General features: G+C 46.2%; 1 protein-coding gene across 1 annotated transcript in view; it reads right to left on the bottom strand.

Annotated features, from left to right (window-relative positions):
* KIF14 (kinesin family member 14) overlaps positions 1-14356 on the bottom strand; it is a 625766-nt gene that overhangs the window by 232867 nt on the left and 378543 nt on the right. The window contains exons 21-22 of the mRNA XM_086957758.1: positions 12790-12928; positions 4406-4503 (exon numbers count right to left, since the gene is read on the bottom strand). Coding sequence (XP_086813884.1) covers positions 4406-4503; positions 12790-12928 — 237 coding nt within the window. The remainder of the gene's footprint in view (positions 1-4405; positions 4504-12789; positions 12929-14356) is intronic.

The raw sequence follows: 14356 nt of genomic DNA on the forward strand, positions 1-14356 counted from the left end.
CTATGTTCATACATCTGTGTACCCATAATATCAACACTAGGGACAGCATGCCTGCAAACAATAACATTTTCAGGCTATTTGACAAGGTGAGAGCCAGTACGAGATTCTGGAGTTGGGAAAGATTGAGCACTCCAATAGCCCTTGGTCCAGCCCAGTAGTGCTAGCAGCCAACATTGCCCCAGTACTCAGGTTCTGTAAAGCCTATAAGGGGCTAAACTCAGTTACAAAAACTGATGCTCACACCATCCCGAGCTGATGACCTCATAGATAGGTAGGGAGCTGCCAAGTCCCTAATGACCTTTTCTTTGATATCAGGGTACTGGCAGATTGCCCTAACCAAGGGGGTTAAGAAGAGGTCTGCATTCTCCACCCCATAGGACCACTTCCACATCAAAGTGATGTACTTTGGGTTAAAGACTGCCCAAGCCAACTTCCAGAGGCTAAGCAACATGGTCATGGCTGGGATGCCTACCTGGATGACATTGCCATCTTTAGTTCCAGCTGGGAAGAACACATGTTCCACTTCCAAGAGGTTCTTCAGGCCCTGCAACAGGCAGGACTCTATATTAAGGCCAGCAAGTGCCAGATAGGACAGGCATATGTTGTGAGTCTGGGACACCTAGTGGGCAGAGGCAAGGTGCAGCCCCTCCAATCCAAAAGTAAGACTATCCTGGCTTGGGAACCCCACCAACCAAAGTGAGGGCCTTCCTGGGCCACATTTGATTTTACAGGAGGTTTGTCAAGATTTATGACAGCATTGTTGCCCCCTTGACTGAACTGGCTTCTAAGAAGCAGACCAAAATGGTGTTCTGGACAGAGACCTGTCAGAAAGCCATTGATATCCTCAAGGAGGCCAAGTATACAGCACCAATATTCAAGGCCTGTGACTACTTCAAGGAGTTCATAGTTCAGACAGGTACATCAGAACACGGCATAGGGGCTGTGCTCACAGCAAAATGAAGAGGGCCTAGGCCAACCTGTAGCCTTCACCAGTAGGGGGTTAGTGCCCAGAGGTGGAGTGTTATTGAGAGAGAAGCTTTTGCTGTGGTCTGGGCACCAAGGAAGCTGCAACCATACCTACTTGGGACTCACTTCCGGGTTCCGACAGAACATGCAGAACATCTGCATGAGCTCTTAGAGGGCTCATGCAGAGGAGGGGTGAGAATCCCAAACTTGATGTGGTCCATCTTCCTATAGCCAATAGACTTTATGGTGGAATACCGCCCTGGATCTGACCACTCCAATGCTGATGGACATTCCAGGTTCTTCTACCTTAGTGGTGAGAATTCCCATGTGTGTTTAGTTCTCCCTACTTTCTGAGGCAGGGGATACATTTTAAACCTGCGCTTCTTGGTGCTGTTTTCGACTCACCTTTTTCCCTTCTGCACTCCTATTTTCTAAAATTCGTTTTTGTTGGCATTAGGACTTAAGCACTTCACCACTACTAACCAGTGCCAACACTCTCTAAAGCATGGTCCAATTGACTTACACTGAATTGGCACATTTATTGTACTTATAAGTCCCTAGTTAGTGGTCCATGTTCAATGGTAAAGTCAAATTTTAAGTCACAATTCTGAAAATGCCACTTTTAGAAACTTGTCATTTTCCAGTCCCAACCATTTGGTGCCTGTGTCGCAGGACAGATGAACGTGAATAGCCTGGCAGTTGGGCTTTGTGTATTCCCCTCAGACAGTGAGCCAAGGGATTTAGATGTTGGGAGGTCGGGTCATCCTGCCAGTATGGATGAGGCAGATCTGTTCCCTGCCCCACTTAAATTTCAAGAGGCTGCTTCCAGCACACTGACAAAAGAATTTGACACCAGTCTTTCGTCACCTCAAACTGCTTGTAACCTTGAGAGGGGAAAGAAAGAACTTTCCAGAACTAGATGTGGGGGTAGCCTAGAAGGTTCTCCTACTTCAATGAATGGCATCAAGCATAAATATTGGACCTCTTGAAATACTTTTAAGTACACGTATGGGCCTGCAGAGGACACCTGGAGGACTGCCTTGTACTCTATAGGACTGCCCTGATTATTGAGGCCCGCTTTGTACCTCAGAGGGCTGCCCTGCTGCTATCAGAGGGCTACCATGCTGCTTGAAGCCTTTCCTGTACCTCAGAGGACTGCTCTACTGCTGAGGGCTGCCTTGGTGCTTGATCCTGGACTACAGAGAGTCATGCCAAGGGCTAGTTGGCTGGTTTCGTGTGAGAGCTACAGGGGGATAAGTTCTGGAGACCTTGAGTCCTGCAACTGGGCTCTGCTAGAGTGAGCCCTAATACCCCAAGTGGTGCCCAACCTGTCCTGGGCCGTTGGTTGTGGTAGTGAAGGTGCTGCTCCAGCCAAACCCTAAAAGTTGGGACTTAGAAACTGTGTCTCCAAAAAGCGGCCTGAGAACCAACAGAAAACTGGGACCTACCTACCTGCCTGCTGTCCCAACCGAGGGGCATCTATGGTCGGCATGACTTTGCCATAGCTCCCACTAAGTTCTTCTCTGAAGCAGGAAAGTCCAAAGCTGTGCAGAGTCCGGGCCCAATCCACCTTGTGTAGACGATTCACGCTCTACTGCAGTTGGCCTTAACTTTTGATTTTGACCCAGTCTCGCGTGACCAGATACCCATGGTTGCTGCTTTATTTTAGATGCCAGATTTCGCTAAAAACTTTAAAATTTCATAACTCCGGCTCTACTGATTGGATTAATTGGTTTTCTAGTTATTTTATGTATCTACATTTTCTCTGTTTTTCTAATTATTATAATTATTTTTTTACTTGTGTTGTATTTTAACTTTATTACCGTTTGTGTGCTGCATAAATTAATCCTAAATGTTTTTGTGCCAAGCTACTAGAGGGTTAAGCACAGGTTCATTTGGTGGTTCACCCTGACAAGGATTGTGGTTGTTGCTTGAGAATGGTTTCCTCACCCTTAAACCAACAACCCATTTTTTTAAATTTTTTTTTTTACAGAGTTCCTCTCCCGAAAGGGTTTGGGAGGTAAATTACCTATGCTTCTCTGCTTGATATTGTTTGAGTATCGGAGGTCAAGGCTCTGGACATGGCTGAAGGATGTTTACTCCACATGGGATTATGTTTCCCATACCCATTTACACAAAATGCAATATCAGCACAGCATCTTATCCGGAGTTTGAGAGTACTCATAAATTATGCATGGTACATTGTATTAACACTTATAAAGCTACAATGGAAGACTTCAGAACTCCAGGATTATCACAACTGCTTATTGCTATCAGAAAGCCATTCATGGAGATTTAATATCCTACCACTGCTAGATGGGTGGGATGGGTCTTGCAAGAGGCAAGAATAGGCATCTCTGAATTTGGAGCTAATTTGATAAGAGGGGTAATGGCCTCAAACACTTATTCTCTGGGGGCCAGACTGGAGGATAATATAAAGGGAGGGGATTGGTCCTCAGACTCGACCCTCAAGGGGTGATATGGCTTAGCTGGTTGTCAACACACTTTAAACTAACATAATTCTCGCCTTTGGTCCTGATATGGAATACAAGGTTTCCTAAGTAACCTGTTAAAAAAGTTCCAGTTCTATTAAGGGAACTGAGGTGAGAGTTTTTCCCTCCCGGTGGATGTCTCAAGGACCTTTGGTTTGGAGATGAAACACACAAAATCTTAAGAAGTAGGTATGGTGAACTGACACCAGTTAATAATGTGATTCTTGCCTAGTTGCAAGTATAACTCATATTTGTTATTGTTGCAATGTTTTGACCAAGACATACCAAAGCTTACTGCTTTTCGTTATTCAACTGGTATAGAACAGAAACAGGAGGAAATGTGGTATGGAATGGCTGAGTTTGCAGGAAGAAAGAGAGACGGGCTAGTGAAACAGGATTACATGTAGCATTATTGATTTTCACTGGTTCTTTATTGCACTAATGTTTTCCCAATGAATGCTTGAATTAAAATAAAGAAAGAACACATAATCCTCGTCTCTGTGTTCTTAATGGAATTGAAAACTTTCCTTCAAGTTAGCTAGGATATTTTATATTGCCCTCTGATGCTCTGATGCTCTGAAAGGGTTTTACAAAAGTGATAATCAACACTGGAGAAAAAAGTCTGCATAGACACATTGTGCTCCCGAATCGTAGCATCCTAAAAGGCTCGCCGAAATTTGTCTGACATGGAACTGTTTGATGTTCATAAACCACTTTTTTTTCTTTTCTAGAAAAGGAGAGAAATAGATTTGGCAATTTGGTCTTTTAACTGGCATTACTACAACAAGAAAACGTACTTCCAATAGTTATACACAGTATCTAAAGGAGAGCGATTTATTTTCGGTACTTATTAAAAACACCAAAATTGTACACATGACTAATTGTTAAGGTTAGAAAATAAGTCATATATCCACTGTGAAGAATTCTCATCCCATGCCATTAGTTACCTTCGCCTTGAAAATGAAGTCTCCGGTGTTCTTGCCAGATCAGGTTCCCATTCATCGCAAGGATCATAGAAGACATCATCGTCTTTGCTGTTATTACTCTGTAGGAATAGAGGTCAGATCTATTCAGTCATTGGAATTTTTAAAGCATTCATTACCAATACGCAAGTAATTTACAAGGTCAACTCTATATGTTAATCTTAAGCAATAGTTCAGAATACCAAAAGAGAGGGCGGGACCATCACTTCATTTTAGGATTACCCTCTAAAAAGGCTAATATATGCCTTTATTCCCGAGTTGTCTCTCTCACAACACAGAGCCCTGGCACACACGTAAGAAGATATGTATGCATGCTTGAATGCATTGATGCCTGTTGGACAAGTTACTTACCTTCGGTAAGGCATTATCTGGTAGAGACATGATCTAGCCGCAGATTCCTTCTCTTTGAACTTCCAGGCATCAAGCTGGATCTGGAAGAATTTTTGTACCAGTACCCCAAGTGCCAGTAGGTGGTGTTGCGTTCCTGGTTGTCATGACGTCAGTGTCGTCAATATAACCGCCATGCGGACGTCAGTACTTTTCACGACTTTCCACGACAGAAGCGCGGAGCCATGAAGTAACTGACCACGGTGTGTTAAGAAAGAACAGCTAGGGCCCAGAAGGGGAACATGCCTGACACTTAAAGCCAATTCTGCAGAGCATGGGGGATGGGTAGGTCAGTAAGGAATCTGATAAGGCATTACTGAAGATTAGTAACTTGCCCATCTGATAGGGTCACCTAGCCGCAGATTCCTTATCTTTTAACACAAACCCAAGCAATACCATCCCGAGGAGGGACTGCGGAACAATTCAAATCAGAAAATCCTGTAAAACAAAAGCGACCAAAAAGGCCCTCTCTGCGAACCTGGGAGTCCAGGCAGTAGTGTCTGCTGAACGTGTGCAGAGGTGCCCACGTGGTAGCTTGGCAATATCCGATACAGGAACACCACGCTGGAGAGCTGTGGTGGCAGCTTTTGCCCTGGTGGAATAAGCCCTAATCCCCTCAGGAGGCTCCTTCTTCGCCAAGGCGTAACACATTTTTATGCAGAGGATAACCCATCGGGATATAGTCCTCTTCTGGACAGCACGGCCTCTCTTTGCGCCCACGTACCCTATTAAGAGTTGGTCATCCACCCAGAACTCTTTTGTTCGATCAAGGTAGACGACAATGCTCTTTTTGGGTCCAGACGGTGAAGAGGTTAATCTTCCAAGGATGCGGGGGCACATAGAAGGAGGGCAGGGTAACTGAGTGTGCCTGATGGAAGGGTGATACTACCTTAGGAAGAAAAGATGCCCTAGTCCAGAGTACTAGCTTATCCGAAAAGGTCGTCAGGTAGGGGGGCTTTGACGAAAGTGCTTGCAGTTCACTGACTCTCCTGGCAGAGGTTTTTGCCACAAAAAAAGCGGTTTTAATGGTGAGCAACTGCAGAGGGCAGTTATGCAGCGGCTCAAACAGTGCACACATCAAGAAGATGAGCACCAAATTATGGTCCCACTATGGCATGATAAATGGTGAAGGAGGAAACAAATGGGTTAGCCACTTCAAAAATCTCTGCACAATAGGAGATTTGAATAAAGAAGGCTGATCAGGCAGCCAAAGAAAAGTAGAAAGGACCTTAAAATAGTCCTTCAAGGTGCCTAGAGCAGAGGCCTGTCGGGCCAAAGAAAGTATGAAGAGTAGTACTTCAGGTAAGTAAGCAGACAGAGGGTCAACAGACCGATCTGTACAATATTTACAAAATTTGTTCCATCGGCAGACGTATACTGATATGGTAGAAGGACGCCTACCTGCCAAGATAACCTCACAGACTTCAGGAAGAAGGTCAAAAGCTATCAACTGTCACCGCTCAATCTCCACGCAAGGAGGGAGTGGGCAGGTTTGGGTGGAAGCCCCTCCTCCTGAAAGGGCAGCCTTACCAGACTATCAATGCTCATGTCCAGAAGCTCGGGATACCACACTCCAAGTGCCCGGTCCTGAGCCACAAGGAATGACTTGTGCCTGGTTGCTCCTGAATCTTCTTCAGCACTCTGGGCAGAAGTGTATAGGCGGAAAGGCATATAGGAGACCCGAGTTCCACTTGCTACGAAAAGCGTCGCCAAGTGAATGCCGCCTTGGAAACTCCAACATGTAAAACAGCTAACATTGCTTGATCTCTTCAGAGGCGATTAGATCTAACCAAGGCTCTCCCCACCATTTAAAGAGACCTTGTGCCACCTTCAGATGGAGACGCCATTTGTGATCCGAAAAGCACCTTTGGCTGAGCTCGTCTGCCCTGGCATTCAAAGAACCGGCCTGGTGTTGAACCACCAGGGAAATGCCCTGATATTCCAACCAAGTTCAGAGACGCAGGGCCTCTTGACAGATGGTCCACGACCACACCCCACCCTGTGTCATGCCGTACCAATTGGCGGTAGTATTATCATAACATTTGAACAAGCCTTCCTTTTATGGATGGCAAAAAGGCTTTTAGTGCCAGTCTAATCGCCCGAAGCTCCAGCAGGTTGATATGGAGCTTGGTTTCCACCGGAGCCAGAGTCATTTGATCTCCACTTACCCCAGATGGCAACCCCAGTCAAGAAGAGACGCGCCGGTCACTACTGTGAGATATGGGTGGGGAAGGGAGAGAGGTCTGCCGTTGAACCACTCGCAGCTCCTCCGCCACCACTGCAGATCTTTCGCAGTTCCCTCTGAAATCTGGACCAGGTCGGCAGGTTTTCCTCGATGCTGTGCCCATAGGAACTGCTGAGCCCGCATGTGCCACCATGTATGGGTCACTAGCAGGATGCAGGTGGCCATGAGGCCCAACAGCCTCAGAGTCTGTCTCACCAGAACCAAGGAAAGAGGCTAAACGTCGGTATCATAGCCTGAATATCCCGGACTGGCCATTCGGGAGGATAGGCTCGAAACTGCACCGTGTCCAGAACCGCCCCAGTGAAAAGAAGCAACAGAGGGAGTCAGGTGTGACTTTGGCACGCTGAAAGAGAACCCCAGCGAATGCAAGAGGTTTTGCCATCGTCTAGAGGTGACAGACAACTGCCTGGGGTGAACCCACCTTCAACAACCAGTCATCGAGATCGGGAAAGACTGGGACCCCAGATCTCCGCAGATCAGCTGCGACCACGGCCATCATTTTTGTGAACACCCGAGGGGCACTGGTGAGGCCAAAGGGAAGCACCATTAACTGAAAGTGCTTGTGGCCCACCGTGAACCACAGGTAGCGACGATGGGCAGGCATGATGGGAACATCAAAGTAGCCATCCTGTAAGTCAAGTGCTACCAACCAGTATCCTGGTTCCTGGGCAAATAGGACCTGACCAAGGGTGAGCATTTTCTCCTTCTTAAGGAAGAAATTGAGGGTTCTGAGATCTAGGATAGGACGAAGGCCTCCGTCCTTCTTGGGGACCAGGAAGTAGCGGGAGTAGCCACCACTGCCTACTCCGGGCCCGGGAACCCTCACTATAGCTCCCTTGGCCAAAAGAGCATTGACTTTCTCCCGGAGCAAAGCAAGGTGATCCTCAGTCAGCCAAATCGTATGCTGGAGACATAGAAGGAGGGGTCTCGAAGGGGAGGGAGTGTCCCATTCAGACTATTTGCAGCACCCACCTGTCCGATGTGATGGATTACCAGTGGTGGAAGTGATGGCGTATTCTGCCACCAACTGGCCAAGACTGTTCCTGGAGGATCGGACTAGGATGGTTTTGCAGTGAAGGAGAGGATGGTGCCTTGGCTCGCTTTCTGGGTTCACGGACTCACGAGGCCGGGGTGAGCCGCGTCCACTGCCACGCAGAGGTTGCTGAACTTGCGGGGCCCACTGGCCAGAATAGGGTTGACGCGGCTGGTAGCAACGAAAGGATCGAAAGCTGGATGAATACTTGAGGACAGTAGTAAGGCCCAAGAACGTGGCCAATGCCCACGAGCCCTTGAAGCACTCAAGGACAGTATCTGCTTTGTCTCCGAAGTGACGGGAGCCATCAAAAGGCATGTCCATGAGGTTGGCTTAGACATCCCCCGAAAAACCAGATGTTCTCAACCAGGCGTGGCGACCTGTCACTGTTGTGGAAATCGCTCTACCTAGCAAGTCCGTCGTTTTTGTCAGCTGGTGAACTTCGCAGCATCTCTCCCGTCCGATTTAGCTTGGGAGATTAGGGCCCAGTTCCCCTCCAAGACTATGGGCAGCACCTGCGCAACCATATCCCATAGAGAATGGGAATAACGGCCCAAGAGGCATGCTGTGTTCACCGACCACAGCGCTAGGCTGGTGGAAGAGAAACTTTTATTCACAAAGTTTTGCAGCCTCTTGGACTCCCTGTCCGGGGAGGCAGAAGGGAATGTACCTCTGCACGTAGAAGCTTGGACTACTAAGCTTTGGGGGTGGTATGAGTGGTGAGGAAAAGTGGGTCCGCGGGGCAATGGTGGCGAAGTATCATCCTATTCACAGGAGCCCATGGGCTGGGTTTGGACCATGTCCCCAGAAGGAGGTCTGTAAAAGCCTCATTGAAAGGCAGTACAGGTTCCGAGCTCGAAACCCCTGGCTGCAGGACCTCTGTCAAGACGTTTGTCTTGACCACCACTGTAGGAATCGTAGATCAAAGACCTCCGCAGCCCTACGCACCACCATGGCAAAAGTTGCTCTGTCCTTCGTAGCCAGGGTAGGAGGAGAAAGCCTGCCAGAATCTGCTGAGATGTCCAGACCACTGGCATCACCCAATTCCTCACACCTGTCCAGGTCTTGCTAAGGCAGAATTTCTATGGTATAGAAATTAGAGATCGAGACAATAATACAGTTCTGGGAAATTGGAGTTGATAATTAGCTGAAACACAATCACAGTACATATGTGAGAAAATGCAGTTGAGAGGTGTCCTACCAAGTATCATTTGTTACCATTACTATTTTTCTATATAGGTGTTATTTTATTAAGAGTGTGACTACAGGAGAATATTTCTACTCAGACCCAATGTTGAGATCAGCAATGGTGAAATCCAGGTAAGACTGATACCGTTATCCTGGCAGGCAACTTTGCTACTACTTTCAATCATATATAACGCTGTTTTTTTTTTTTCACTGGGCAAGAATCACATTGTGAAGGTTTTTAATGACACGTGGATTCTATAAGGTTATATTTAGGGACGTATACCTGTTAAAAGGATTGCACTAGATTCTAGAAACATGTTCTCTCTAAAACAAAAAAAAATATGCGCTCCACCCTGCCCGTTGGTCTGCACCAGGGTCTGTTAGCGGCCCAATGATGAAGCATGCCACTATCTAGTGGGTGAGGGCAGTATTTACAACCTTTTGCGTTTTCCTCCCGAAGTGAATATTACAAGACCAGAATAGCATCTCTGTATGGCCAAACGGGATGCTCAGAGTTTTAAGTTTGTTCTATAGTCCTTCTCATGTTGTGAGTTTTTGGGCGTAGCCTTCTAGAACAAGGGACGGCTTAATCTCTAGTCCTCATTATTGTGTGACAGTGAGTTTCTGCCTGTCAGGAAGTTGCTTCAGAAGGTGAAATCTCATATGCCATGATATATCCAGCCAAATTGCATATCTCCTAAGAAGGTAAACCACATTTCTTTCCTGACGGCAAATCAGCCCTCAAGTTTGGAAAGCACATCACACTGCAGCAGCCCTCTCCTGGTGCTTCACTGCATCATACTGGGGGCAACTCTTAACAATGACTAGAGGAGAGAGTCTGCAGAGACGCTGCACCAATTTCTTCATTAGCCCAACTCCCCCACTACTTTTTGGCTCTGTTACTATGTGCACTACTCCTAGGGCCTTTCTGCAGTGTCCTGCCTATTGCATGTTAATACTGCGCTCACTGTGTCACACTATTAGGGATTGATATCCCACTTGGCCACCCAGCCACTACCTGGCAGAGGTGTATGTTCAGCTCAACTTCGCCTCCTGAGATGTTTCCCAATTCAGATGTTATGGTTGTTAAGGGTTGGTGGGGGGTAATAATGCTCAATCATGTTTGGGGGTTGGTGTGGGAGGCAGGTTGGTTGGGCTAAGGTACATTGAACATTTTGTTCTCCTTTTCTTTTGTCCTTTCTGGTCCCTTAGGAGATTTACCACCCCTCATGGGGCGTCTAGCACTCTGTACACTAAACAGACTGCCCTTTTCACAATTCAGGCTAGCAGCACTTCAATATGATATCGACAAAATGGCTCATTTGGAATATCCACTGTCTTAATGAGCACAGAAAAGCATGCTTAAATCACACCTACTTAGTCTGTCATCACATAGACATCTGCTTTCTCCAGGAGTTGCATCTCACCTCATGCGCTGCTCCAGGGCTGCAAGCCAAATGGTACGGCGAAACACACACCTCCCTGTGCTCCAACTATGCTAGATGGGTCAACATTTTAATCTGTGGAGGCCTCGCATGGCTTCTCACTGGCTCCCTCGTAGACAAAGAAGCCGGCTATCTCATATTAGCAGGCACTCTACACAGACAGCCCATGGTTCCTGTTGCTGTATATAGTCCAAACATAGATGCCCCCGAGTTTTTTTTCCGATCTGTGGAGACTATTGGCCGGCATGGGTCCTGGAGCTATGCTCTGGGGAAAGGACTTCAATATAGCATTTAACAACCAGCTGGACCGCTTCGGGTCCTCACGATGTCCACACCCCAGTGCAGCCCCGGCTCTCAACATACTCCTACATGACAACCACTTGCAGGATGTGTGGAGACTGTCATATGGGGGTGTGAAGGAGGGCACATGCTTCACGTCAAAACACAATGCTTGGTCAAGAATAGATTACGGACTCGTATCTAAGTATGTCCAGAAGTGGGGCCTAAGATCAAAGCATTTGGCCCCCACTCTCTCGGATCATGCCACAGTACTTTTAGAACTGATGGTGCCCCAATCCTCCCCCTCTCAGAGTCTTCTCTTGGCATCACACCCTGGAGGCACTGTTTTGTGAGGCGTTCTGCACAGAGATAAGCGCATACTTTGTGCACAAATAGGGCTCGGTGAGCACCCAGTCCATGTTATGGGCTGGCACTTAAGGGGGTGAAATGCAGAGTTTGCATTGCCGAACAGTCAGGCGTCCTGAGGACTATAAGCCAATAGCTGGCAAGGTTGGAGAATGATATACGGTGTCTGGAGTCAGAATATTTCAAGACCAATGACACTATCAAGCTGGCAACGGACTGAGAAAAAATATCAATATCTGAATATTCAGAACAATGGATATAAATAGTGTAGGGGCATATCTGCATCGCACCCTGCCTTAGGGCTGTAGGGCCTGCTAGTGGCGAGACTTACCTATACCTTAGGAAGGGCTAGTTGGCATGGCACACATGTTGTGTCTGTACCAGGTCATGTATGCTGCAGCGGCAGCCTGCATAGCCTAGGTGAGTAGTCTGGGGGACATTCTTCAGTCCAATGCCCTGGGTACCATTTACTAGGGACTAACAGGGGGCCTGAAGGGCCCATGTGAAAAATGTTTAAGGAAGAAGCACTGGCACAGGGGACCTGGTTGGCAGGGACCCTGTGCACTGCAATTGAAACCACAGCATTTTCCAGGCACAAAGTGGGGGGCTAACCATGTCAAAAGAGGCACTTTCTCACAGATCCTATAGAGGAAGTCCACCCCATCTGCCATACATGAGGCCTTGATTTTTTTAGGATTAGAGAATGCTTACCCCAAATTAACTTACTGTTCAGGCCATTCAGGATTTAGGGAAATATGATAAATGAATCCAAACCATGGATTAGGCTGAGGTGTATAGACCGATTTCAACCACAGGTGTCAGATCACTAATACAGTGGTCTATATAGGTGAAGTTGTAAAGGAATCCTGGATCAAATAATTGTTTTGCCTACTAAATTATTACAGAAGATCCATGAGGCCCAAAACGTGTCAGTGCACAATGGATGAAAGAGCAGAGGATTATGCTTGGATGGAGTATGTGTTTAACACCAGCAGAATCACCTCTGATATATAAAATGGTGTCTTGGGGCATTTCTGGGTATATCAGAGACTACCCAGTGCTGAATGTGTGTAACTTCGAACATTGTTCTGTGTTCCATGATGGCATTGTTCTGTGTTCTATGTTTCAGTCACATTAGACATAAAATACAGCCCATTTTCACAAGGCCTCTTTAACACACTCGTTAAATAAAATTGTTTATAACTTCAATAGATGCCAAGAGAGCATAGTCTAAAATATGTACACTATCAATAATGTTGAGGGAGGCATCATGAGCTTTTTGCCTCCAATGAATCATCCCCTGTTCCCTACTGGAACAACGGTAATAGAGAACCTAAAACAAGTAGTACATACAGTTCTGCAAAGACATGTTATAACATCAAAATACAATTTAATTTTCATATACCTCATAGAGCTCCTTCATCTGAGCCAGCTTGTACTCAAACTTCTCCAGACTCCAGAACGTTGAGATCCCTAGCTTGCTGTTCCGAACTTGCACTTGAACAGGAGGGCCCGCAACATTTTCTTTATCCAATAAATCATGTCTGTTTTTTATTTGCCGTGGAGAGGAGGGAGAGAAGAGGAGAAATAAACATGTAATTGGCTGGAAAGACAATTGGCTAGAGCACATGGAGATCATTTCTATAGAGTTTATTTTCATAAGATGAAAGGTGTCTCTGTTTTACAGGTAACTCTATAGCAATTTTCAGCAATTCTTCCTCCTTTCAGCACCCTGTGCTCTTGGAAGTATTACGCAGATAGTCATGGGCATCCAAGTCATCCTTTTCTATCACAAAGTTTAAGGACAAGTTACTTACCTTTGGTAACACTTTCTTTGGTAGACACAGGATCTAGCCGCAGATTCCTTATCTTCGAATCCTCCCCAGGCACAAGACTGGATCCAGAATTGTTTTCAACAGTACCTCTGCATGCCGGTACAGGGAGTCGAGTGAATCCATAGCGACGTTAATGAAGTACATATAAGCCTTCCCCGACAGGATGTCAATTTATTTTGTTTATTTCATTTGTGACTATCTTCGCGCCAACAAAGCAGAGCTACTTAGAGAAACAGTCTCTGGAAACAGTCTGCCAAAAAGAGGAAAATCTTATATCAACAAGTACAGATTGAAAGAAAATGAGTATAATGCGAAGAGCAGATCTTGGAGACAACATGGCCCTCAGTTCGCAGAGTGGGGAGGATGGCTAGATCCTGTCTCTACCAGGTAAGGCGTTACCGAGGGTAAGTAACTTGTCCATCTGATAGAGACATCTAGCTGCAGATTTCTTATCTTAGAATCAGATACCCAAGCAATAACATCCTTGCTGGAGGGGTTGAGAACTGACTGCACCAAAGATTCCCTAAATAGAAGAAGCCGGTCCAAAAGACAGAAAGGGATCATACTATCCTAAAATGATAAGTGAAGCAAAGATGCTCAGTGATTGGACTGATCTCCGAAAAAGGACTATAGGAAGCCCATAGGGAGTAGAAAGCTCTAAGCTATGACAAACATGGTATATATCCAGTAAAAGAGGCAGCACCAACAGGGGATGCAACCTAAGATCGGTGAATGTAAAGGGACCAAGGACCACAGTCCATAGAGTCTAGACTCAAAACCAAATGGAAGGAGCATACACAACGTGCTCAGCCGCAGTGAACACCTACAATGAAAAAGAGCACCCACCAATCATCTAGGAAATTATCCTGAGAAACAGATTTCGAAAATATAGACCTCCAATGATAGAATGATGGAGAACAGAGAAAGAGAGATCAATGAATGCTGAAGAGCATCACTAGGAAGACAGAAACAGTAAAAAGATAATGTTCTTATACCGAGAACCTTGAAGATATATAAAGCATTCTCCCGTTACAACTATATTTGCAAGATTCTTAGAGAGGGGCTATAACTTAGACTCCATTCAAGCTTCACGCTCTAGTTTAAGTCGCACAAGTTATAATGTCTTTCCCTAACTGC

The sequence above is a fragment of the Lissotriton vulgaris genome, chromosome 1_1 (assembly GCF_964263255.1).
Source record: "Lissotriton vulgaris chromosome 1_1, aLisVul1.2, whole genome shotgun sequence".
Taxonomy (NCBI): Eukaryota; Metazoa; Chordata; class Amphibia; order Caudata; family Salamandridae; genus Lissotriton; species Lissotriton vulgaris.